Here is a 27,999-nt window from a genome sequence, read left to right on the forward strand (position 1 = left end):
ACCCAGAGCCAATCAAATGGCCGCTGCTGCTTCTATTGGTAAAACTTTCTGGTCAATCAGAAGCAGAGGATCGAATACGTCAGCTAACTATTGGAGCACTCGGTAGTCGTGAATGGGACGAAAAAACGCGAACAAAAAAAATAATTGCATCTCAAAAGTGGTGTGTGGCGCTGGTGGAAATATAAACAAATAACTGGACAACGCATTCCACGTGTGCGTGCGTATCGTTTGGCATCGGAATCGCGTCGTTTTTCGGAAGTGTCAAAAATCTCGACTAGTGGTAAGCGCTCGCTAATTAATTATCTCGCGTAAAGTAGTGCAACAAGCGTCGATTCGGATCGTCGTCCGTCTGCAGCAGCAGCAGCAGCAGCGGAAGGGAGAAGCCAAATAATAACATAACAAGTGAGTGAGTGTTGTTTTGCCTGCGTTGCGTTGCTATCCGTCAAACGAGCACAAGCGAGCCTATTTGCTGCGGGTGGCTGCCTGATTGGCCAATCGGGTGGCTGGTTTGGGGTATTTGTGCTTTTTTCGAAAATTGTTCATCACGATTGGCCCTGTGTGCAGTGTTGTGATCAGTGCCGCATCGAGGGTTGGTCGGTTGACTGGTTAGTGATAGTAGTGGTGACGCTCACTCCTCACTCGGTCTCTGGCTGAGGTGGTTGTCAGCCAGCTTTGTCGGTGATGCTTTTTCACTCGAGTGGCTGCTTCAATTTGACCAAAGCGAAAGGGGGCCAATAGCGTCGCCAGAGAGCTACTACGATTGGTGCAAAATTGTTACTATCGAGATTGGTGGAGACTACACACACCCCCGTCGTGCCCCCTTGTCACTCACCATCGTCGTCGTCGCTGATTTGCGATCTTCTTTCTCTTCTATCAAGGTGAAAAGCGAATGATGCGTTTGTGCCTTCGCAGAAAATCCACTGGTCTTTGATTGGTTTGTGATTTGGTGTGTGATTACGCTCTCAGCTCGAACTGATTGGAGCGACGAATGTAGGCAAAATAAAGAGCAATCAGTTCTAAGAAAAATACTACGTTGTGTTATTTTGCGTGGTTTTGTTGTCTAATGAAAAATAATCATACGGTAGAAGTATGCATATCATTAGTTAGTTTTTCTAACAACTTTTTCATGTTTTCTTAGAAAAAATGACAACTGATCCTTATTCTATTTGAAGTCAAGATAGCGACATAGTGTATTCGGTAAAATGCGAACTTTACACGAATAATATGGAGACATCAACTATCTACAGTGTCGGACAAAGCATTAAGACCACTGCACAAGCAAAAATAAAAGTGACAAAACTTTGAGAAAAAAATAATCCAATCCAGTACTTCAATCTTTTTATAATAATTGATTTGCATTTTTCGAAGAAATTTATAACATCTGTAGTTAAAGCAATAGTCATTCATTAAAAAATTCGTTTTAAGCTTACTTAACAACTAAAATGACGCGACAAAAATTAAGAGAAAGTTAAGCCTAAAAATTCATGGTAAAAAAAATGAAAACATGAAAAATTCATACCGTGAAAAGCTTCTAGGGTTAGTACTTGGTTGTGTAACCTTTGTTACGCATCACTTCACGCACCTGGTTCGGCAGAGATTCCATCAGCTTCTGGCACGTGGTGGCGTGGGCGGCGTACCAACAAGCTTGGATCCTAACCCACAGTTGCTGCTTATTCTTAGACTTTTCCGTGTACACCGACCTTTTCACGATAGGTTCTCTACACTTTAGAGTCTAAAGGGTTCAGATCCGCTGGCCACATCATGACGTGGACTTTCTTATCCTGGAACGATTTTTTGACGGTCTTGGCGGTGTGCTTCGGATCGTTATCCTGCATGAACTGCCATTTCAGAGGCATCTCCCAATTGGCGTGTTGCAGCATTAGGGATCACATATTCATAAACTTTAAGGCAGCTTATGATACAGTCGATCGAGAACAGCTATGGCAGATCATGCACGACTACGGTTTTTCGGACAAACTGACACGGCTGATCAAAGCTACCTTGGAGCGAGTTATGTGCTACGTTCGTGTTTCGGGGACACTCTCGAGCCCTTTTGAATCACGCAGAGGTTCAAGGCAAGGGGATGGACTATCCTGTATGCTATTTAATATAGCCCTTGAGGGTGTAATCCGACGTGCGGGCATCGAAACGAAGGGCACGATTTTCAACAAAAGTACCCAACTCCTGTGCTTCGCAGATGATATTGACTCAATAACAAGAAACTTTGCGACGGCTGAGGCAAACTACGCCAGACTAAAAGCGGAGGCCAGGAGGGGGGGACTACTAAAGGGTGTGTCACATCAAATTGCATCACGGAAAAAACGCTGTAGAAATTCGCCCAGTAGACCGATCCTTTTGAAAATTTTAGACAGTAAAATAAAAACTATTAAACAACTTTTGGCATTTTCTTTTTATTCATACTTCGAGCCCAAGCCCGTATGCTCGCACCTTCCTCTTTACCCCGTCCATAAGGTTCTGTACAACGTCAGGTTGTAGTTTTTTTTTAACAGAAATCCATTTTCTCTTGAAGTCCGCCTCAGATTTGACAACTTTTGGGTTCTTCCGGAGGACCTGTTTCATAATCGCCCAATATTTCTCTATTGGGCGAAGCTCCGGCGCGTTGGGCGGGTTCATTTCCTTTGGCACGAAGGTGACCCCGTTGGCTTCGTACCACTCCAACACGTCCTTTGAATAGTGGCACGAAGCGAGATCCGGCCAGAAGATGGTCGGGCCCTCGTGCTGCTTCAATAGTGGTAGTAAGCGCTTCTGTAGGCACTCCTTAAGGTAAACCTGCCCGTTTACCGTGCCGGTCATCACGAAGGGGGCGCTCCGCTTTCCGCAAGAGCAGATCGCTTGCCACACCATGTACTTTTTGGCTAACTTGGATAGTTTCTGCTTGCGAATCTTCTCCGGAACGTTGAATTTGTCCTCTGCGGAGAAGAACAACAGGCCCGGCAGCTGACGAAAGTCCGCTTTGAAGTAGGTTTCGTAGTCCATTACCAGGCAATGCGACTTCGTCAGCATTTCGGTGTACAGCTTCCGGGCTCGCGTCTTCCCCACCATGTTTTGCCTTTCGTCGCGGTTAGGAGCCTTCTGAACCTTGTATGTACGCAGGCCCTCCCGCTGCTTGGTTCGCTGGACGAATGAACTTGACAAATTCAGCTTATTGACGACATTCCGGACCGAACTTCTCGGATCACGTCTAAACTGCTTAACTACGCGCTTGTGATCTTTTTCACTGACGGAGCATCCATTTTTGCCGTTCTTCACCTTCCGGTCGATAGTTAGGTTCTCGAAGTATCGTTTTAGTACTCTACTGACCGTGGATTGGACGATTCCCAGCATCTTACCGATGTCCCGATGTGACAACTCCGGATTCTCGAAATGAGTGCACAGGATTAATTCACGACGCTCTTTTTCGTTCGACGACATTTTTCCAAATTTACGAAAAATTGACAGTGAAGCATGGCCAACGTGATCTATACACTCTTATCTGATTATAAGCGAAAGCTGAAATTATAATTCCTAAAAATTAAATTTCTACAGCGTTTTTTCCGTGATGCAATTTGATGTGACACACCCTTTAATTAATGCGTCAAAAACCAAGTACATGGTGGGAAGCGGCTCAAAGGAGAAAACAGTGAGCCTACCACGGACAGTGACAGTGGACGGCGATGAACTGGAAGTGATTGATGAATTCGTGTACTTGGGATCTCTGATCACCGCCGACAACAATACCACGAAAGAGATCCAACGACGCATTCAAGCTGGAAATCGTGCATACTTTGCGCTCCGCATGACGCTTCGGTCAAGGAGAAACAAAGCTAACGGCGTCGCACAAAGCTAACGGTGTACAAAACCCTAATAAGACCAGTGGTCCTTTATGGACTCGAGACTGTGACGCTGCTCACGGAGGACATACGCGCTATGGCCGTCTTTGAGCGGAAAGTGCTGCGGACTATTTTTGGTGGAGTACAAACGGAGAGCGGAGAGTGGCGCAGACGTATGAACCACGAGCTACAGGCACTATTTGGAGAGATTCCCATTGTACACCTGGCGAAAGTCGGGAGGTTACGGTGGGCCGGACATATCGCGAGGATGCCGGACGACAGTGCAGTGGAATCCGTTCTCTTCAACGACCCCGCCGGCACCAGCAATAGAGGGGCTCAACGTGCCAGGTGGCTCGACCAGATCGAAGCCGACTTACGAGTGATGGGACGCTCACGGAATTGGCGACGAGTGGCCCAGGACCGAGTAGATTGGAGACGAATAATTGAGACAGCACGAGCCATCACGACTCTCAACTGATTATGGATGGATGTAGCATTAGGGATTGTTAAACGGTTCAACCGGTAATACCGGGTCATTTCTCATTACTAAATTGCCGGTAATTTCGGTAATTTTCATTTTAATGATATTTGCCTTTATGCCGCTTTGAAATATTACCCGATAATCAAAATAAGATCGAAAAAACAGTGCTGCAATGATCTTACGACCTCCGAACTTCAATTCAAAAATCGCTGCTCGATCTGAAAACGAAACACAGGTTAAGCTTCAGGGATGAAAAACTGACAGCGATGAAGGAATTGGTTGATGCCATCGAACCAGTTCTGGTCGCTGTTGAACTGCCACTATGCCGGATGAACCGAACCCTTTGTGAAGCTGACGTCGGATTGCAATTTATGCTATTTCGAAGCAGCTACTTGAAGCCCTGACTGCAGTAAAACGTTTCGTATATGCAGATTTGATCGCGTATATTAATAATCATTCTCGTGGTCATGACACATTTCGTGATGACTTCGGCGTCTTCTATCAAACGTCACGGACTGCATTGACCAAGCATTCATTTAAAATGGTTCGTGATTTGATGAAATTTAACGATTATGGTATTGATTCAGTAACTGGACAACATGAGGGAAAAATCCACTGGACTATGCAGAACAGTTGAGCGTCAAGGAAAAACTTGAAGCTCAAGGTCAACGTCTATAAACGGATTGATGGAAACCCTCAGACAAGAGTTTTCGTTCAGAGGGTATCGGAGGCAGAAACCTACATGACAATGGTATTCGATGCTCTTCGTAATGTACGCTCAACATCATTGTACTCTGAACGTGCGGTCCTCTTCTGAATTTTTTTTAATGTTTTCCGATCTAGATTAGAAGACGACAAAATTAACATTATTTGTGTCCTTAAGTATTACTTTAACCAACAAACTAAGTAGCAAAAACTTGCTATTTTTTTTGTAAATTATTCATTTTCAATATTATGTGTTGTGTCATTTTTTTCTGTTATGTGTCCCACTGATATTCATTAATCATTTTCAATCAGACAATGGAAAACCTACCAGAAGCTTATTGTCTTTCTTTGTTCGTTATAAACCGTTTGAAGGTTATGAGTACAAACAACGAACGGCCCTTCTCAGGGCTACTATTTAGAGTTTCAAAAAAAAAGTAAAGAATTACATTTTAAATAACCAAGTGTTCTGAACAATCACAGTCCTACGTCAAACTTCCATCCGTGCCCCTAGGCTTAGACCCTTCTACTTTTTTTTGTTGATGTTAATGACAAACTTGTTCCTGGAATAGCATGCTCCAGAGTTTCAATCGCCGTAGAAATTTCGGCTTTTCTATTTTTGTCTATCTTTTGAAACTCCTCCGAATGTTTAGATTTCAAATGATTACTTATAGCTGAAGTACCTGATGAACAAAAAAAAAAGACGGGTGGGTAATGTCGGGGACATAACCGGAGTGACGTAGGACTATACAAAGGGGACAGCTTTTGTTAAATATATATTTTAAATATATTGTTTTATTTTCTTATCTACCTGAAAAATGGATTAGTTTACTGTTTACTCTTTATGAACATGTTGATGGTTCTAAAAAGAACCTTTGGTGTTGTGTTTTTGTTATCACTCGATATTCCCATCTTGTTCGGTTAAACCTTCCTGTTTAGCTATTGCGTTTGCCACTCGCTACAGCTTTCACAGTTGGAAAATTTCTTCCCATCCAGCTTGTGACATGTAGTTCAGTAAATTACATGTAATGCGACGTGCCGGAGAAACACTCAGCGTCGCATTGGAGGCGATTTTAACCTGTAATTGAACATTTGCGATGACAGTGGTACAGTGTCGACTTTCAATGTGGGGTCATAATTTGGACCCCGAACTCTATGGTCACAAAAATGTCGCATTACATGTCCATCCAATTATCTAACTGTCGAGTTAAATATAAATTACTGTACTTTCAATCTAGAAGCAATTTAAGAATTGGTGAAAATTGAATAATCGGGAAAATCCCCAATCTTCAATAAGCTCAGCACAACTGCCAAATTCTCATACTCATCATATCCTGGCAAACAAATTATGAAAAAATCAATTTGTGTTTTATTATTATTTTGGATATTATTTTAGAAAGCATTGAACTGTATTTCGTAAACTCTTTTTTGAAAGGTTTAATGGCCCTGAAAAGCGCCGTGGTTTATGGTGGCTGCTTTTGCCACCAAAGCAGTCTGTATAGACAAACTTTTACCTTCTTCTACCAGCTGTCGTTTTGCGATTGCGTTTGCCACTCACTGAAACTAATTGTTGCCTTGATGAGCGCCGAACCGAAGCTGCTCTGTTCTTGATGCGGGTTTTCTGATTGTCGTGAGCAGCTTCGCAAGCCAACTCGAGCACTCCGACGGCCGAAACTCTTTAATCGCTGTTAGGTATACTGGTGCTCCGGCACCAATCCGTTCGGCTTAGTTACCCTTGCGGAGCAATCAGTGAATGCGACCAACAGGGAACTGGAGACCTGCACGGTTCGAGTGAGACTTTGCCTTTCCCTTAACTTGTCCTCTTTTGTTACGTCCACTATGCCGATGCCGTACAACCACACGGGTTTACGGTTTGAAAGAAAATAAGATATTTTTTTGGGGTCCGCGTGTTTTATACTCTAGCGGTACACACTCACAGGATAGAGACAAATCGGCAGACTCAGCCAGAGGGGCGAGTCCAACGAGACGAACGAATGAGCGTTAAAAGGGAGCGATGGCAAAAAAATACATTCATTACGATTTGTTCGCTCGTTGGATTCACATGCAGGCTAAAAAGGGTCCTTTTCAGGATCACAAAATTATCTTCAATCTAAAGAGTTTATTGTTTTGTTATCACTCGATATCCCCATCTTGTTCGGCTAAACCTTTCTGTTTAGCGATTGCATTTGCCACTCGCCACAGCTTTCACAGTTGGAAAATTTCTTCCCATCCAGCTTTGTGACATGTTGTACAGTAAATTACATTCAATGCGACGTGCCGAAGCGCCACTCAGTGTCGCATTGGAGGCGATTTTAACCTGTAATTGAACATTTGCGATGACAGTGGTACAGTGTCGACTTTCAATGTGGGGTCATAATTTGGATCTCTATGTTTACAAAAATGTCCAACTAAATAAGTCGCATTACATGTCCGTCCAATTAGCTAAATGTCGAACTAATTGTAAATTACTGTACTTTCAATCTGGAAATAATTTAAGAATTGATGAAAATTGAATAATCAGGAAAGTCCCCAACTATCAATAAGCTCAGAACAACTGCCAAATTCACATACTCATCAGATCCTGGCAAACAAATTATGAAAAAATCAATTTGTGTTTTATTATTATTTTGGATAATGTTTTAGAAAGCATTGAACTGTATTTCCTAAACTCTTTTTTGGAAGGTTTAATGGCCCTGAAAAGCGCCTTGTTTTATGGAATGGTTCCAATTTAGAAAACTTTGTACTCGTGGTTTTGAAAAAAACCATTTCGAACGCCCTCGATGCCGCCTTGTTCTGGATTTGCCACCAAAGCAGTTTGTATAAAGAACAAACTTTTTTCTTCTGCTACCTGATGCTGTTTTGCGATTGCGTTTGCCACTCGCCACTCGCTGCAACTGCCTGTTGTCTTGATGTCCACGAACCGAATGTGTTCTGTTCCGAATGCGGGTTTTCTTATCGTCGCGAGCAGCTTTGCCAGCTAACTCAATCACTTCGGCGGCCGAAACTATATAACGCCGGCTAGGTGGACTGGTGCACTGGTACTAACGCGCTCGGCCTAGCTACCCTTGCGGGGAACTCCAGATCAACACGGTTCGAGCGGGATTTTGCCTTTCCCTTCACTTTTCCTCCTTTACCATGTCCAGACATGGCTGCTTGGGTTGGTTTGTTGATGTGTTGTGATGCGAACCGATGTGGTGTACGGCTTGAATGAGAATGATCGTTACGGCAGCGGAGCGGGGATTTTTAAGCTGACTGGCTGGCTCGAGAATTACGCATGTGTGAGACTGCGACCAATGTTTCGTTAATTTTTTTTCTTTTTCCTTTCCAATCGTGCTTCATTCTATTTCGCTGCTGCTCTGGTTGCCCGTTTTGGTCGGTACGATTTGAGGAGCACAAAATGGACCAATCAAAAATGGGCACATAGTGCATTTTGACAATGCTTGATATTTCACAATTATTCAATAATTTATCTCAAGAAAAATGAAATGTTATTCGTTATGATAGATGCGTAGATATATTTCCTATCAATTGATGCAAAAACCTTTGCGATCTATTGAGAAATGCTCGAGTTATAAGCGTTCCAAATCTTGCATTTTTTCCTACTTGTTCAGTGCCTAGATTTCCATTTCACCCCCTATATCTTCCGGTTAGACGTAGTCCTACGTCAAAAAAAACTGATTTAGGATGTGCATAAAAATGAGTGAGTTATATCTATGATATAACCGCAAGGTTCACGTGGAACTACCTTAGCTTAGCAATCATTCGTTTGTATTGATTAAATTCTTGATTGAATGAAACAGTTTCCAAATTCAATTGAGTTCAATATATTTGCTCTGTGAGTGAAAAAAATGAACAAATGCCGTGTAAAGTCAATTCATTTATTGTGATTGATTGTTCTTCGTTACAAGTAAATTTAATGACGGACCTTTTACGTTTGGTATGATGACTAGAACAAAATATATGTGTAAAATATATGTCATTCGCTTCTAGTGGCTGCACGATTTTCCCAGGTTCCTAAGTTTAGAAGATCATGTTAGGACAGACATATTCCACTCTGCACAAAGTCAAGCGAGGACAAAAGTACTCGCAGTTTGCATTTATTTGCAGAGCCGATTTCCCCAGAAACCTCGGTTTTGAAGTCTGTGTTAGGGAAACACATTTCAATCGGAACAAAAATACCCCCGATTTGTATGAATTCGCAATGCCGATTTCCCCACGCTTCATGGATTTGAAGGCTGTGTTAGGGAAACACATTCCAGTCGGAACAAAAATACCCCCGACTTGCATGAATTTGAAATACCGATTTCTCCAGGCACCTTGGTTTAGAAATCTCTATTAGGGAACACATTTCGGTGGGAACAAAAGCTCCCCCTACTTTCGTGTGTTCTTTTTCTTCTTTTTGGCTTTAAGAGGGTTTAAACTTTTCAGTTTACTCGCCTCTAGGCTCTTTCGTGTGTTTGCAATGCCGATTTCGCTGCTTGGTTTTAAAGTCTGTGTTAGGGAACATTTTTCGATGAGAACAAAAGTCCCCCTACTTTCATGTATTTGCAATGCCGATTTCCCCAAGGCTGCTTGGTTTTAATGGCTGTGTTAGGGAAACCGTAAATCGGGCCAATCAAAACGATACAGTTAGGGCGTTTAGATAACGCCTAATATTTTACAGTTATTCAATTGTTTTTCTAATGAAAAACAACATTTTGTTAGTTGCGATAGATGCGTAGAAATATTCCCTATCAAGTGATGCAAACATCTCTCCTATCCAGTACGAAATGTTCGAGCTATAAGCATTCGAAATCTTTCATTTTTTCCTGCATGTTCTGTGTTTAGATTTTCATTTTACCCTCCATATATTCCGGTTAGACGTAGTCCCACGTCAAAAACCTAGATTTTTTTTATTTCATTGAAAATAGTTCAATTTCATACGAAAACTTAACCTATAATGCCGTAATAATACGTACCAGCTGTTTTTCCATCATCACCTCGAAAAAAATTGAAGCCGACATAGTAAACATAAAGCTAATTTATTGTTTTCTCCATCTATATCGAAATGCTGCCAAACAGGCGATCGCTCTTTTGACGTGGGACTACGTCTAACCGGAGTATATGGGGGGTAAAATGAAAACCTAAATACAGAACATGTAGGAAAAACAGGAAGTGGGTTATATCTATGGTATAACCGCAAGGGTGACGTAGGACTATCGTTGATTTAGAGATCATTTGTATGAAGTTGAATCTGAATTCATTCTGAATGAATGAATATTTGGAGAACTTCGAAAACGAGAGCGTTACGTTGGAGGCACAAGGTTTTATGCATCCAATATTGGATACGGAAATATCCTACTGATGGGGAAGAATAATCTTCAGAAGCTATCCTGTTGATTGCGATTGATTGAAAAATCACAAAACCTAATGTATTTGGTCACAGTGTTACATGGATAGAAAACATTAAAATAAACTCTTTCATATGAATGTAATTTTAATTTCCCTGAGGAACTGGCAGATTATTTTCAGTAACGATTAGATATTTCCATATTTTCCTCGATACTGGAAGCCCACCAGTGGTTAATGCTAACTCGATAACCATCTGTTAATAGCACTTGATTGAAACATATTTGGTCACAGTGTTACATGGATAGAAAACATTCAAATAAACTCTTTCACATGAATGTATTTTTAAATTCCTAGAGGAACTGGCAGATTATTTTCCGGATCTTTCTCGATCCAAACGGAAAGAATTCCGTGCGTGTATGTGTGTGTGTGTGTAGCGGCTGCTTCGAGATCTTCCCGGGGAACCGTTTGTAGCATCACTCTCCTCCTGATGGATTCCCTTCTGGCCTAAGGTGCACAAACAGGCTCTTGGTGACACCGTTCATCCACGCTTTCATGATAAATGAAGAGCTTCACCACAACAGCGACAACATGCTCCAATCGCTGTTCAATTAGAACTGAGCGGATTTCCGAGCGGCGCTCGCTTATATACCGATTGGTGATTTCAATAGCCTATTTTGAAAACAAATTTAAGACTATTGAAACAAGTTTTTGGATCAGAAAGTAACAAGTATAGAACGCGTAGACATTTTATCTTTCGAATGAAGTGTTTATCATACTATTTCGTTCAGTTGTTTAGGAGCTATTAACACTCAAAATCTCGGTCTCCGCGTAACGCTTTCGTTTTCGAAACTTTGATTTTACACCCCGGTATAGAAATGAAAGACGTAGTCCTACGTCAAAAATGAAAGATTCCGAATGCTTATAACTCGAACATTTCTTACTGGATCGGAAAGATGTTTGCATCAATTGATAGGGAATATTTCTACGCTTCTATCGCAATTAATAAAATGTTATTTTTCATTAGATAAACAATTGAATAACTTTAAAATGTTAAGCGTTATATAAACGCCCTAACTGCCTCATTTTGATTGGCCCGATCTACGGTTTCCCTAACACAGCCATCAAAACCAAGCAGCCTTGGGAAAATCGGCATTGCAAATACATGAAAGTATGGGGACTTTTGTTCTCACCGAAATGTGTTCCCTAACACAGACTTCAAAACCGAGCAGCGTTGGAGAGATCGGCATTGTAAATACATGGAAATCGGGAGTTTTTTGTTCCGACTGAAATGTGTTTCCCTAACACAGACTTCAAATCCAAGGAGCGTGGGGAAATTGGCCTTCCAAATACACGTAAGTCGGGGCCTTTTTTGTTCCGACTGAAATTTTTTTCCCTAACAGACCTCAAATCCATGGAGCGTGGGGAAATCGGCATTGCAAATACATGGAAGTCGGGGGTATTTTTGTTCCGACTGAAATGTGTTTCCCCAACACAGAATTTAGAACCAAGGTGTCTGAGGAAATTGGCATTGCAAATTCATGCAAGTCGGCGGCATTTTTGTTCCGACTGAAATGTGAAATCGGCTCAGCAAATAAATGCAAACTGCGAGTACTTTTGTACTCGCTTACCTTTGTGCAAACTAGAATATGTTTCCTCAACACGGTCTTCCGGGGGTACTTCTGCACTCGCACGTTTTATTTTTGCACTCCGAAAAGTGTTATCCTAACACGGATTACAAAAGCGGGTACGAACACCACTCTTTGGCTCGGTTATTCAAGATTGCATTAAAGGATATGCCTTCATATCTTCTGCTCACTGAATTTCTAAACATACCATTTGATGATCAGGCAAGATGTTGATAACCAATTGCTGCGATGACGCCTATTGATTAAACAATATGCGTTCGACGTACTTGTCAAAATCGGAACTGAGTGCCTGAAGTTCATCAAATCAAGCATCAAACTTGTAACGAAGAACATAATCTATCACAATGCATGAATTGTCCTTATATGGAATTATACGATCTTTTTACTCACAAAGCAAATATATTGAATTCAATTGAACTCGGGAATTGTTTCATTCAATCAAAATTTTAATCAATACAAACAAATGATTGTTACGCTAAGATAGTCCCACGACAACCTTGCGGTTATATCATAGATATAACCCACCCATTTTTTTTTGCCGATGACATTTTTATCAAACGAACAGAAAAAGCGCGGAGAACAAGTGAAAATGCACCCAAACTGATTACGTAAACAGTTGACTTCTGACTTTGTTCGCGGGAATTCTTCCGATCTTCCTTCCTTCCGGCTTCGAAGCTTGCCGGATATCCGGTATCGATTTTCACGTTTTTATGAAATAAAGTAAACGGTAATAACTATTTTTTGCCGCAAACGTTTTTTTGACGATTTACATACCAAACGAATCGGAAATTCCTTAATATTTGTTTTTTATGCTATATATTCCAATCCCCTGGTGTGTAAATGGTTTAAATTGATGAAAACTAAAAGCACTTCCATTTTCCCCTACATTTGTTCTGCTACTTTGTGAGCTTCCCTACCCAGGCCGTCAATAACGAGCAACTTATCGACGACCAACGAAGGGGAATGATTAAATATCTCAGTGAACAAAGGAAAGAAGAAGAAGAAGAACGAAAGGGAATATTTGCCTAGAACATAAATAATGAAAGTCGCTGAGGCAAACTTCCAGTATCGTTCTAGATACGAAGCACTGAACACCGCTTGTTCTTCCTTGTTTTGCGTTATCACATGTCTTCGTTTCGGATTGAGTTTTAGACGCGATCAAATTACATACTCGCTGTTGTCTCTAGCATTGCAATCGTTACATCAAACTGACGACATTCCACAAATTGTCTTAATGTGGAGAATCATCATATTAGCTGCTTCAAGCCATCGATATATTGCTTTGTATGTGTACGTGCGTACTTCATGACCCGTATGTACAAACAGCACATCTTCGCAACGCTGAAACCCCTTTTGTAGCTGCTCCCGTGTGCATTGGCCCTGTCGCGATGCAACAATCACCTAAGATTTTGATGCTATGATGGACGATTGCTTGGTGGTGCAAATAATGCAGTCGCGATAATTATTATGAACAAAAAGGGAGGTAGCGGAAGAGGAATATTTGCGCTACGGTATGAATAATGGATCTCTGCTGATGCAAGCATTCAGACTTTCTTTATTCGAAGCAGTTAACATCGCTTGTTTTTCGTCGTCATAAGGGCTTCGTTGGTGCCTTTGACATTGCATCAATGCATCGAACTGACGCTATGGCGGAGCAGGCGTTAGGGTTGTGCGCCACATAATTATTTGTGGAATATCAAGCTAAACCATAGTGAATGTCGTGCTGGAATGTTGTGAGTTATTTGGGTTCACGTGGCAATCGCAAAACTGCCTACAACAAGGATGGCATTTGCGCTAATCTTGATCAAAATAAAGCAATGTAACTCTCTTCGGGGTTATTGAGATTAACAGACAGAATTCATTTCGTTTATTCAGTCATCAAGAAAGTAAACACAATAAATCCATTTCAGGGCAACAAAACAATTCTACTAAACAGCTATTTCTAAAATTTCGCATCATTCTCAAATAATGTGCGAAGTTATTAACAAGTGACTTGGATAAAATGACAGCGTAGTTCTACGTCAACATATGGTCTTGAACACAGCCCTCTTTAATTTTTTGTTGTACGTCTTCTCTTCTTTACATATCCGAAAAAATCGCTTCTTGAAAAGAGCCATCGAGCCGCTCGAATGAGCCGGTTCGTTTCATCGAACACATGGCTTTGAGCCGCTCTCTGAAATGGACCGTTTTACCCATCTGTACTACTAACGATCCCTTTCTCTTTTTCTAGAGATGTCGGACAACGCATCCCAAGCACCGGAGAAGATGAGCGAAGCTCAGCGCAACATCGAGGAGTTCTGGCCGGAGGTGACGCGCGAAATGCAACAAATAAAACACGTCGAACCGGGCAATCAGCTTCTTCCGCTGGCCCGCATCAAAAAGATCATGAAGCTGGACGAAGACGTCAAGATGATCTCAGCCGAGGCGCCCCTTCTGTTCGCTAAAGCGGCGGAAATGTTCATCCAGGAGTTGACGCTGCGAGCCTGGCTCCACACGGAGGACAACAAACGGCGAACCCTGCAGCGTAGCGATATTGCCATGGCAATCGCCAAGTACGACATGTTCGATTTCCTGATCGACATCGTGCCGAGGGATGAAATCAAACCGTTGCGAAGGGATTGTGAGACCAAGTCGTCCACGGATGACGTCCAGTATTATCTGCAGCTTGCGCAGCAGCACCAACAGGCACTGCAGAGTAGTAGTAGTACTACTGGTGGTGGCGTAAGTGTGAACAGTAATTGTGTTGAGAGCAGCAGTAGCAATTCGGGAAATGGTACCAATGCTGGAAATATTGTGCAGTTGCAAGCTACCCCTGGTGTGACCCAACAAATCACGGTTGCGGCTTCGCCCCAGCAGCCTCAGCTGCAAGGCCAGTCCATGCACCAGCAAACTCCGCAGGTAAATATGTCTCCCGAGAGTGGCACTAAGGTTTCCTCAAAAAAGCTTAGTATTCGCAGATCGCAACGATTGCGTCAGCAGCGCCGAACATAATTCTGACGAGTCCCGCCACTGGCACTACGACTATGCAACCCGCAGGAGCAACCGTCATCAATCCGGCTCAGCTCACTCAAGGTCAACCGATTCAGCTGGTGCAGCAAATGATTACCCCTACGGGGGAGGTAACCCACATCCCTGTATGTCCACAAACTTTAATTTATTTTCGAAATGAATCTAATGAAAGGTTTCTCTCACGGTAGATCCCACTGAATCAAAACCAGCTTAATTTCATCCGGTCCCAGATTCAGTTGAGCGGGACAAGTGGTGCGACGGCGGTTCCAAACCACCAACCGATCATCATTCAAGCACCTCAACTGCAGGCGATTACCACCATCATTCAGCCAAATCAGGCGGGAGGACTGATTAACGCCGCCCAGCTGCAGCAGTTGCAGCAACAACAACAGCAACAACATCCTCATGCTCACATAATTCAACAATCACCTGTCCATCATCATCATCATCTCCACCATCAAACCCATCAGCAACAGCAACCGCATGAATGATAGGAGGATATCTCTACAAGGTATTCTTTATTTCATTTTTTAATTTCAATGTAAATAGTATTTTATAAACCCCGTTGGAGATAGGATGTCTACTAACATAACCGCTAGTTAAGAAATAAATCGTAAGAAGAATCGAATCCATCTACTCAGGGCTATGTTAGTGAGTATCACCGCCCAACGATCGCTACTGAGCAATTCCAAATGAAATCGACAAATGACAAAACCTGATTATTTTTTTTTTTTTGGGTAGAAGAAAGTTTGTTTTCCGCTGGGGTTCGAGGAAATATGAGTTTTCCACAGCAATTGGGAATTTGTTGACTCAAGTGTAACTTTTGAAAAGGGCGTATCGATTTTAGTAAGAGAAATCTTTGATAATTTATATCTCAAAAACTATGAGTCGTGCCGAAATAGTGTCTTAGGAAGAGTTATATAGTATTGATGTTAAAAAGGGAAAAAAATATACACTGTGAAAAAAAATTGGTACTTTTTTTTTATTTACAAAAAAAAACATTTATTTGCAAATACAAGCCGGACTCGATTATATACGGTTTGAAAAAATAATGGGTGGGTTATATCTATGATATAACCGCAAGGTTGATGTGGGATTAGCTTAGCTAGTCCTCATTTGTTTGTATTAATAACACAATTCCCGAATTCAATATATTTGCTTTGTGAGTAAAGAGATTGAATAAATGCCATGTGAGGTCAATTCATACATTGTGATAGGTTATGTCCTTCGTTACAAGTAAATTTAATGACAGTCCTTTTACGTTTGGCATGATGCCTAAGACAAAGTATGTGAACGGAAGAATTGTCAAACGATTATTTTATTTTACATTTCCCTCTGAAGTTTGCATCTCTCAAATGTACGTACTTCTAGAACTGCAAATTTACTTGATTTGATGAACTTCAGGCACTCAGTGCCAGAAATTCATATATCATAAGGCATATCCTTCAATGAAATCTTGAATAACCGAGCCAAGCGTTGTGTTCGTGCCCGCTTTTGTAATCCGTGTTAGAAAAACTCTTTTCGGAATGCAAAAAAAAACATGCGAGTGCAGAAGTACCCCCGGCTTGCATGAATCAACAACTTCAACTTCTACATTTTATACTATAGAGGCTTTAAACTTGAGAGGCTCTAATGTCTGCACGATTTTTTCAGGCTATTAAGTTTACAAGACCGTGTTAAGGAAACATATTCTAGTCTGCACAAAGGCAAGCGAGTATTCGTACTCGCAGTTGTCATTTAGAGTGGAACCCCGATTATCCGTGAAAGCGAGTTCCATAGTAATTCTATAGAGCTTCCCAAAATTTGTCAGTGAGACGTAGGCGCTTGCTCTTTTGTTTTGGTCATAACTATCATATTATCTGACCTCTGGTGCACACGACCTTGCAAATGGATAGTTTGATGCTTACTGTGTCGATGAAACATAGTTTTCATGCTGAAATATTTTTATTTCGTGTTTATACCTCATTTTTAGTCGTATATCGCGTTATCCGCGATTTTCGTTATGCGCGGTAACCTAGCCAGACTATTTCGCGGATAATCGGGGTTCTACTGTATTTGCAGACACCTTGGTTTAGAAACCTATATTAGGTAAACACATTTCAGTCGGAGCAAAAATACACCCGACCAGCATGAATTTGCAATGCCAATTTCCCCAGACACCTTGGTTCAGAAGTCTGTGTTGGGGAAACACATTTTAAAAAATGCCTCCGACTTGCATGTATTTAAAATGCCAATTTCCCCACGCTCCTTTCATTTAAAGTCTGTGTTTGGAAAACACATTTCAGTCGGAACAAAAATGCCCCCGATTTGCATGAATTTGCAATGTAAATTCCCCCGCGCTCCATGGATTTGAAGTCTGTCTTGGGGAAATAGATTTCGGTCGGAACAAAAACACTCCCGACTTGCATGAATTTGCAATGCCAATTTGCCCACGCTCCACACTTATGATGGCTGTGTTGGGGGAACCGTAAATCGGGCCAACCAAAACGAGGTAGTTAGAGCGTTTAGATAATGCTTAACATTTTACAGTTATTCAATTGTTTATCTAACAAAAAATAACATTTTATTAGTTGCAATAGATGCGTAGATATATTTCCTATCAATTGATGCAAAGATCTTTCCGATCCAGTAATAAATGTTCGAGTTATAAGCATATTTCATATTTCATTTTTTCCTGTATGTTGTGTGTTTAGGTTTTCATTTTACCCCCCATATACTCCAGTTAGACGTAGTTCCACGTCAAAAACTATTTTATGTTTCAAATATGACTTAATTCCTAGACGGCGCCAGTGGTTGTATGGTTAGCGTAACAGCCTCACAATCCGATCGGGCTGGGTTCAATCCCAGCTGGCGTCGTTGGGATTTTCTGAGGCGAAAAATCTCTGGTTACGTCTTCCTTCGGAGCGGAAGTAAAAGAAGTTGGCCCGGCTCATGAGTTGTTGAGTCTGATAGGTAGGAACAGGTGGAGTCGCCTCCCTGATGTCGGTGATTGGCACTAAAGTGGCGGAAATAGGCCGACGAAAAATAAGCGAAGATAAAAAAAAAAAAAAAATGACTTACTTCACGAAAAAATATTACCTGTCAACGTCAAAGTGATATTTAAGTTACTTTTATGTGTACATGGGTGTCAAAGAACAAATTGTAGAGAGTTTAGAAAGCTATAATATGATTGATAGAAACAATCAAGTTTAATATGAATTTTTCGGATAGAATTAATAATATCACATTAAAAATTACTAACTTTGAAGTTTTTCACTTCCAGAATGTCATTTAAATCCACTAAATTAGATGTCTTACAGCTATATCCTGTATAAAATTTTCTCATCTTTCTAATGGAAGCAACAGAATCGTCTTCTGTAGCGCACTTTTTAGTGTAGCGCCAGTTTGAGGCAACAGAGTCCGAAACAAATAAAAAGTTCTATAACTCTGTCATTTTTGAAATTCGAACATGTGCGTAGAAGGATTTTCTTCATCAAATATGATCCTTATCACCACCCGAATGAATTTGGATTTTTTATATGAGAAAACTATTTTCTGACTTTAAGGGGATGAATCAAAAATTAAATTCTTCTTTTATATTCAAAAAACAAAAAATATATGCTTAAAAAACGATTAAAAAAATTATTTTTTTTTTGACACGATTATATACAGGATTCGATTATATACAGTGAAAATAAATCCAAAACAGTATATAATCGAGTCTGCCTGTAGGGGAGATGGCGTAAAACGGACATGTTAAGAAGAACTTCAATTATATCTATGGAAACTCATGTTTGCCAAAACTTTAAAGCAATTTCTTGCAATTCTATATACTGTTTTTCTACCTAATTGGCCAATGTTTTTTACTGGAATTAAAACAGACCGCAAAGTACAACATTATTTTCGATGCGGGTAATATGAACATATAGTGGGGGTAATATGGACAGGATTGTAATATATGAAGCGTAGAGGTTTATCGATCGCGAGAGGAATAATTTTATTCAACCAAGGTCTGAACTCATCACGAATGTCCGTTTAATGATGAAAAAATCGAATTAATCCACCTATAAGTAATATCGTGCTTTTCAGCAATATAAACGAACAGACCTTCAACTATTTTGCTTTTAGTTCCAGTCAGCTTCTAAACAGTTCACATTTGGCGATTTGATTTCCATTTATAGACGCAGGACATTCCTTAGGAATAGATTAAACAGACTTTTTACAGTCCATCTCACTCCCACTGGCAACTGTCCGTTTTACCCCACCAGTACAATGATTTCAATAATTTAAATTTTCCACCCAAAAATGAATTTACTTTTCCGTACATACCTAATATCGCTTCTCTGTTAACTCACAAACCGAAATATAATCATCAGCGAATTGAATGTTGATATTAAACCACTCAAAATGCCTAATATCGAAGCAGCTAAAATTACATCCACTCGCGGAATCATGTATGATTTTCGGTTTTTGTTTCCCTTTTCCACTTTTGATCAGTATTCATTGCCATAGAATGGCTTAAATATTATAGAATAACATGTAGAAGGTGTTCTCATTAACAGAAATCTGAAATTCAAAATGTAACTATACAAATCAACCACCTGTCCATATTAACCCCACTGTCCTTATTACACGATTCCCTTATATTTTTTTATTTCTTTTTTATTTTTTCATATAAATTGAAGTCATGTAGAAAATTTAATAAATGAGTCCAAGATGGTAAAACTATTTCTAACAAACTTTGTGGAACATCGAATTTTTATGAGTTTCAGAAACTTCGAACTTTTGTCTGTTAACAATCATTTTTAGCCACAAATTATGAATTCTGATGTGATTTAAAGCAAAGAAGCTCTTTATCAATCTTGTTCCAAATGCAGTTATTCTCGAGATATTTGGAAAAAAAATTCGAATTTATTGTCTTATTTTTTTTTTATTTATTTGTGTATTTTTCATTAATTTTTTATTTTTTTCATATAAAATAGAAGTTATGTAGAAAATTTAATAAATGAGTCCAAGATGGTGAAACTATTTTTGACAAACTTCGTGGAACATCGAATTTTTATGAATTTTCGATACATCGAATTTTTGTCTGTTAACAATCATTTTTAGCCACAAATTATGAATTCTGATGCGAATCAAAACAAAAAAGCTCTTCATTAATCTTGTTCTAAAGGCAGTCATTCTCGAGAGATTTGAAAAAAAAAACATTTCTAATTCTTTGTCTTTTTTAATTTTATTTTTTTTAATATACAAAAATTCGAGGTTTCGAATTTTCATAAAAAATAGATATTCCACAAAGTTCGGCAAAAATAGTTTTACCATTTTAGACTTATTTTTTAAATTTTCTATTTTATATAAAAAAAGGATGTATAAATTTTAAATAAATAAAACTAAAAAAGACAATAAATTTGAATTGTTTTTTTCAAATATCTCGAGAATGGCTGCATTTAGAAGGAGATCGATATAGAGCTTTTTTGTTTGAAATCAAATCAGAATTCATAATTTGTGACTAGAAATGATTGTTAACATACAAAAATTCGATGTTTCGGAAATTCATAAAAATAAGATGCTCAACAAAGTTCGTCAAAAATAGTTTTACCAACTCGAACTGTTTTTTAAATTTTCTATATGACTTCTATATTTTATGAGAAAAAAAAATTTAAAATAAAAAAATAGTTATTTTAGATATTGCAAATTCAAGTTTTTTTTATACAAAAAAAGTATTTTTTTTCTCAGTGTTTTTTTTTTCACATTTTAACATCAATACTCTAGAACTCTTTCTAAGACCCTTTTTTCGGGTTTCGAGAAATAAATCATCAAAGATTTTTCTTACTAAAATCGATACGCCTTTTTCAAAAGTTACACTTGAGTGAAAAAAAATCCCAATTGATGTGGAAAACTCATATTTCCTCCAACCCAAACGTAATACAAACTTTCATTCGAATCAAAAAATCATGTTCTGCATTTTTAGGACGATTTCACTTGGAATAGCTCTACTCTTCCTGCGTATCGGTATCGAGCAGTTTGTTGATGTTCATAATATCTTTGGTGCTCCACGGTTCCAGCGGATCCGGCGGAGAGGCTTCTCCCGGCTGATGTCCCATCATCAGCTGGCGATGTCTCTGTCCATTGCCGCTGGTAGTCGGGGCGGACTTCATTCGCTTGTCCTTCTTCACCGAAACACTCTCATTCGAGGTGTCCGGCGATATTTTGTTATTCCGCCCGCGACCCATTCCGTGCCGTTTACCACCACCTTGCTTGCCACCATTTTTCTTGCTACTCTCCGTCGAATTGCTGTCCCTCTCGGGGGAGGCCCGACTCCGCTGATGGAACTGTTCCATCCTCCGATGAACCTCCTCCACCGTCACGCATCCCCCATCCTCGTCTTCCTTTGCCTCCTCGTCAACGTCCTGTTTGAGATCCTCCGCGGAGTACTCGTAGGCGGTGTTCAGTGCGCCAAAGTCCTCCACCGTCCGCACCAGCGTCTTGTCATCCCAAGCGATCATAAATAGCGGATGCTGGTCGGTTTTCTTCTTCCTGGAAGTCGTTCTCGAAACGGCAGATTTAGCGCGTCGGATCAGCGAGATCTTACCGAGAACGGGCTTCTCAGCCGCCTCGCTATCGGTGTCCTCGAGGGCTTCCAATGTTTTCAAAAACTCACGTTCCTTCACCGGATCGACAACGTCTTTCGCGTCCAGAAATAGATTCAACTGACCCAAGTTCTGCTGCTGCTGTTGTTCTTCTCGTTCCTCCTGCCGGAGCTGACTCTGACGCGCAAGATCAATCTCGTGCACGTGATCCAGGGTGGACGCATCGTTCGCCAGTGTTCTACAGTTCTGTGCGTAATGATCGTCCACCGTGGGTGATTCCGAGATGATAACCAGCTCCCGCAAGGGATCCTTGTAGTTCTTCATCGGTGGGAAGTCATCGTAAGCCGGCGGAGCGCTCACCACAGACTGGCGTTTAGTGAGCTTGGCTGGTGGAGGGACCTCCGGCTGCACGGAAACCGATTGCGAAGGAAGGACGGTTTGGGGTTTCTTGACGGTGGTGGCGGCGGCTGGTTTAGTTGGATCGATCGTTGGAGGTCCCATCGGCTCGGTGCTGACCATGACGATGTCCTGCGTGAAGGCCATCACATCGATGGCCGCAGTTATGGCGAAGGGGTCTTCATCCTCGTAGCCTTTCTTCCTACAATGAACGACATATTAAACTCTGTTGTCAAACTCGCATTAAACCTACACTTTCGAAACTCACTTTTTGGATATCTTCGCCGGAGAAGTAATTGACGACCGGCCCCACATGATTCTCCTAAGCTCCTCGCCGGTCATACCGCGCTTCTTCAGTTCGTTCAGTGTAACCCTCAGAACACTCTTCCAGTTGCTCACGGCTCCCTTTCGCTGTCTGGCCCGGGTTTTGCTCTTGCTCTTGATGACCATAACCCCCCGGATCTCGTACCGAGGATCGTCCGATGGGCCCAGCCCGATTGAGTACTCCTCGAGGTACTTCTTCGCATCCTCTTGCTTGACGGCCCGCTCCAGGTTGACCACAATCTTCGCCCACTGCTTCATGCCTTCCTTCTCCGCTTGCTCGATAACGTACGCGTAAGTGTTGCCCATCATAGCGATCAACATGTTGAGCAAAAGGATCGGCACGAAGATCATGAAGATAACAAACACGGTTTTCGCCAGATTCGGATAGGTGGTCAGGTTGAGATCGGCATACTGTTTCGGTGAGAAATGTTTATCGTTTTAATAGATTGCAGCGATCGACTATATCAACTCACATCATAGTCTCCCAGTGTGGTTTGGAAAAGTGCCATCCACGTGCCGAAGTAACTCCCGAACGGGGTCTCCTCCGCATCCGGGTGACCTTTGTACAGAAAGTAGAATGCCTGCGAGAATCCGAACAGCACAATCATGTAGATGATGCCGAACGTAAACATATCGCCGGTGATCATAGAAAATATCATCGTCACGAAGGGACCCGTCAGCCCAATGGCGCTGTGGATGAGAAAAAAATCAGAAGGAATGCAGAGCCGCATATATGTGAGGAGGAAGTCTTCCGAAGTAACGTACCCAGCGAAGAACATCAGCAGAAACCAGCTGCCAGGAACGGCAAACATGAGTATAGCCTCCTCGGTCTCGATGTCGCCGATCATTCGCAGCGGGATGCACGTCAGAATCATGAGGTTCGAGATGAGGAAGATCGCCTTTGCTGGGGCGTTACCCTGTAAAAATATATCACTTACTTCATGAAAACTTTTTTTCATATTACATTTTCACTTTTCATCACTATAGCTACACTCCTGCTTGAATTGAAAAAAAATGGATTAATTTTACCGATTTCAAGAGACGAATGAACTCTCAGAGTTTAAAGTCTCTCTAATTCAATACCTTCCTTCCTTCCTTACCGATTTCTCATTCGTTCATTTTAACACCTGAGACCACTTGTGCATCGTCAATCATAGTAACCCATGAGTTTTCAAACAAAACTTGACAGTGCTATCAGTTGAACTACGGAACTTATGACGAAAACTGTAAAGCAACTGTGCTCCATGGTTCATGCGTACTGGGAGCTCCATCCCGAAAGTGGACATCGTCAGTTGAGTCCGCCGGATACGGCCGTTCCGGTATTTATAATATCCTTACACTTCTGGAGAACAATGAGAGCATTGGAAGGAAGCCTGGCTCCGGTCGTCCGACGGTGCTATGCGATCATAAACTGCAGCTGAAGCTAAAGCAGTAGACGGAGAGAAAGGTGGCTGCATCGTTCCGGGCTTTGGCCCGGAAGTTCGGAGCAACGGGCCAGACAGTGTAAGAATATCTAGCGGAGACGAACATCATCAAGTGAAACCAGATACAATTATCTTAAAGTGATGGAGAATGATTTTTTTGCGGCGAAGCAGAACGTCGAGGTCGTTATGGACGTCGAGTCGTATTTAACGACTGACAGGGATATTTTACTTCCCCCATCAAGGAGGTAAGCTCCGACGTCAAGTATATCTCCTACACCAAGTTCCCAAAGAAGATGCTTCACTTGTTAACCATCACCGAAAGGGTGATGTAAAAGCCGCTCTTCTACCGTTCTGAACTTGCGGTGTACGGAAAATTTTTCAGTACAAAGTGTCTGCCGGAAGTTGCCTCCTTCATCCAAAAATATCATCCGGACGAGAAAGGGTGTTTTGGCCGGACCTGGCCTCCGTTCATTACGCTTACACGAAGAAGTCATTCGAGGTAGATGTGGTTCCGAAGTTCGCCAACCAGCTGCGTCCCATCGAGTACCTCTGGGCAAACCTGAAGCGGAGGGTCTACTCCGACAATTCCGTTGCGAAAACGGATGAGAAACCTATAAATAAAGCAAAGAAAAAACGGCAACACATGCCAACAAGTATGTTTTCGATAGTAATGGCGAAAGTACCGACCAACTTCCGGTAAGCCGCCCGACGGGGAGTGACAAAGTGACGCAAGCACCAAAGTTGACATTTAACTTCTTTTGTTTTAGTTCGATAAAGAATACAAATTACTTCCAAAATACACCGAATTTTTGTATAATTGTGAAAAAATAACTCTGTAAAAACTTAAAAAAGGACCGACGTAAGCAGTATGGGGTAATAGTGTTTGTGAACGAAGAGCAAATCACACAGTTTGTTTTCAGGTTTGGACGTAAATAGATCAATTCAATTATCAGACTGTGTGGCACTTCACTAACACGAGTCTTGGAATACCTTTGAAACAAAAATAACAATTCAGTACTAAAGTAAAATGTATGAACGATGTGTTCCGATGAACAATTGCAAATATAAATATATATATAGAAGGTGTATTCGCATATGAAGTAAAATTCTGATCATACGAGAGCGTATGATCAAACGGTTTTACAGGATCCAGTTTTTTTGAGAGCCATCTTCCATTTTTCTTTTTAAATACTATTGGCAACCCTGATAGTATCCAAGAGCATCAGTTCCTATTCTGCTTCCGCGTGGAGTGTTCATGAAAACTCTCGTGTATTACTCTCACGAGAACAAAATAGAATTATGTATCAAGCTTCATCAATTGCTCTTGCAAAACCACGTAAACCCAACGGTTCCTTTCTGGACCCCCAACAAGTTCGAAATAGTTGAGTTTCATGTCAATGACAATTTCAAACTCATACTCATCCACTCACACACTGACAAGGAAAACTTTCAGCAATCTTTAAAATGATTACAGAGCCAGCGGTAGTCCAACGTCTACCTTGCGGCACTTTGTGAAAGCCGGATACGCCCGTTCCGTCATCCACAACATCTTGGCACTATTGGAAAACAGTCAGAACATCGAAAGAAAACCCGGTTCCGGACGGCCGACGACTCTGAGCGACAAGAAGCTCCAAAGGATGCAGAAGAGGAAGATCGAGGGAAAAGTGACTACATGGCTGCGTGCGCTTGGCCGGGAGGTCGTTGCAACCTACCAAACCGTAAAAAAAGTACCTGGCGAACATGGACATACATGTCAGGAAGCGGAAGTCCCGTCCACTGGTCTTGGAGCTGCAGGCAATGACGCAGCGGTTGCGGCTGAATAAGATAGTCAAGTCGATTTTCCCGGAGAATCGCGACGTGGCGGTGGTGATGGACGACGAGACCCATCTCACCCTGGATGGCAACGACTGGCAGGGCACTTCGTTTTTACTTCCCCCACGAAGGAAGTGAGCTCTGAAGTGAAGTTTATTCTCCAAAATGGCGCTGCTATGGCTGACAATCAACGAGAAGGGGATGTCAAAGTCGTTCTTCTTTAGCTCCGAACTGGCCTTTAACGGAAAAAATTATAGTACGAAGTGCGTGCCGGAGGTTGCGTCATTCATCAAGAAATACCATAAAGGCGAAAACGCGGTGTTCTGACCGGATCTGGCGTCGGCCCACTACTCGGAGAGATCGTTAGAGGAGATGGAGCGGCTGAATATCGATGTGGTACGGCAAACCCGCCCAACCCGCTTATGATCTGGCTAGGTATTTGCAGTTGCGAAAAAAACAGGTTTTCGTGACAAATAAAACTATGATTGATTGATTCTTTGTTTTTAAGAGGCTTTAAACTTTGCAGTTCATTCTTGGCATTTGCGCGATTGTACGACGGTTTCTGGGGCAAGGCTAAGCACAAGCTTGCAGATATGTGCAATCCGCGGGTGAAATTTTCTAAAAATCCGAAGAAAAAAACAATTTAAAGACAAGTTAGGACAAGTTAAGTTCCAACATATAGTCCATCTTATTTAAACTAAGCCAAAGCACTGTGTGGCAATAATTACGTACTTACGCCTAATTGCTGAACGTAGCTGAAATGGGAAAATCAAACGCCAACTCGCATCCATACTCACCAGCGACTTGATGAACGAAATCAGGCCTTGGTTCTTGATTTCATCGCCCTGCTGCAGCACGACGTAACTCAACACGCCCATGACGGTGGCAATCTCAAATCCATATCGGAACCAGCTCGTCAAATCGATCCCCTCGTCCTCGCCCGCATCCGAGGCCCCCGTATCGCCACTACCACCACCATCCTCGTCGTTTTCTTCCTCGAAAACATGTGCCGGTCGCAGATACACCGAGCAGGACAAACAGAACAGATGCAAGGCGAGAATTAGCAGGCGCTTCAAGAACTGGTTCCTCGCGAACGTCTTCCACTTTTCATCCAGCAGACGCTCGACAATGCCACCATCGAGCATGTTCAGGTGCTCTTCCTTGGTACCGTTCAGAATTATGAACAGCGCCGAGTTCCAGTTGGTCGTTCCGTCCGGCATCAGCGTGTCCAACGCGTTCAGCGGATAGCCGGAGCAGGTGATGTTACTGTAGCGCCAAAACTCCCGAGCGGAGAGTTCTAACATCTCACGAAACACTTCGTCTCGACCGAGTCTGCAGGCCAGCGTCAGCGGCGTCAGTCCTGCGATATTCGCAATCCCATTCTTGCAAGGCAACTTCGGATGACGCAAAGCGTATCCAAACATATCCAACTTATCGCAAACGACCACCATGTGCAGAATCATATTGCCGAAGGTGTCCTGGGCATTCGGATCGGCTCCACACTCCAACAGCAGATTATAGACGGACTCATTCGCGCAGCAGGCGGCCCACGCCAACGGATACTCCCCCAGGTAGGCCAGTCCTTCGTAATCGGTTGTCTTTGCCGGTCGCAGTCCCTGTTGGTCCCGTGGGAGGAAGAAGCGCCCTATGGCACGCTGGGACACATCCGCCCCGGCATCGATCAGATCTCCAACCAATTCGTTGTTGCTGTAAGCGATCGCCAGGTGGAGTGCACTAGCGCCCAAGTACTCCTCGCCCTCCATCACGTCGATCGATTGCTCTGGAAAAACACGCAGCAGGATGCGCGCCAATCTGCAGGGAGTGAATAAACGGGTCACAATATCATCCAACAGAGAAGGGAATGGCAAGGGACTCTACTTTGTATGTACTTTCGTATCGCAAATGATCAGCACGTGTAGGAGACTCTCCCCCAGCAATCCACGATACTGCATCTGCCAGCAAGCTTTGTGATCCACCCATTTGCCCAGCGGATCGTGGGGCGAAAGGGAAGCCTCAATCGGAATAACAACCTTGGAGGGAAAAATCAATACAACGATTACGCAATCACACGAAACCATGCGGAACCCACCTCGTGATTATCCATATACTTCCAGCGTAGATACTCGGCCCGGTTAATGATCTGGCCGCGCCCGTTGTTGTACATAAACACACCGAACTGTTCCCGAATCAACTGCTCCACTGCTTTCTGTCCCCCGACCTGGAACGCGTCGATCAAATCGCCACCCCGTTTGTAGTTCGCCATCTTGTACAACAAGCACTGGTTGGAGGCATTCGCACTCTGGGAAATCACCTGGTCCAGTATAGCACCACCCTGGGGGATGTTCTTTTTCTTGCGGAACATCCGGCGCCAGTCAAACTGCACCATTTTGTCGTTCTCGTGCCACTATTACCCACTTCCGGAGATGGTGATTATTTCCTCTGTGTTGTAACAAAAAAAGGGACCGTTCGATGCAA

General features: G+C 42.1%; 2 protein-coding genes across 5 annotated transcripts; one reads left to right on the forward strand and one right to left on the reverse strand.

The window, feature by feature from the left end:
* Positions 1 to 15,848, forward strand: LOC129763151 (nuclear transcription factor Y subunit gamma-like). 3 transcript variants are annotated; one of them, XM_055761955.1, is made up of 4 exons: positions 1 to 402; positions 14,221 to 14,888; positions 14,948 to 15,124; positions 15,188 to 15,846. In XM_055761955.1, the coding sequence occupies exons 2-4, from the start codon at positions 14,223 to 14,225 to the stop codon at positions 15,488 to 15,490; spliced, it is 1,146 nt and encodes a 381-aa protein (XP_055617930.1). In that variant the 5' UTR covers positions 1 to 402; positions 14,221 to 14,222; the 3' UTR covers positions 15,491 to 15,846. The 3 variants fall into 3 exon arrangements, with proteins under 3 accessions (XP_055617930.1, XP_055617929.1, XP_055617931.1); XM_055761954.1 differs by having other exon boundaries at positions 14,939 to 15,124; positions 15,188 to 15,842; XM_055761956.1 differs by having other exon boundaries at positions 146 to 280; positions 14,939 to 15,124; positions 15,188 to 15,848.
* LOC129763150 (uncharacterized) lies at positions 14,640 to 27,999 on the reverse strand. 2 transcript variants are annotated; one of them, XM_055761953.1, is made up of 7 exons: positions 27,614 to 27,999; positions 27,403 to 27,554; positions 26,322 to 27,336; positions 23,054 to 23,205; positions 22,762 to 22,978; positions 22,233 to 22,699; positions 14,642 to 22,166 (listed from the first exon to the last, which is right to left on the reverse strand). In XM_055761953.1, exons 1-7 carry the CDS (start codon positions 27,908 to 27,910, stop codon positions 20,972 to 20,974), a joined length of 3,495 nt encoding a protein of 1,164 aa, XP_055617928.1. In that variant the 5' UTR covers positions 27,911 to 27,999; the 3' UTR covers positions 14,642 to 20,971. The 2 variants fall into 2 exon arrangements, with proteins under 2 accessions (XP_055617927.1, XP_055617928.1); XM_055761952.1 differs by having other exon boundaries at positions 14,640 to 22,166; positions 22,762 to 23,205.

Source organism: Toxorhynchites rutilus, chromosome 1 (assembly GCF_029784135.1).
Source record: "Toxorhynchites rutilus septentrionalis strain SRP chromosome 1, ASM2978413v1, whole genome shotgun sequence".
NCBI lineage: Eukaryota > Metazoa > Arthropoda > Insecta > Diptera > Culicidae > Toxorhynchites > Toxorhynchites rutilus.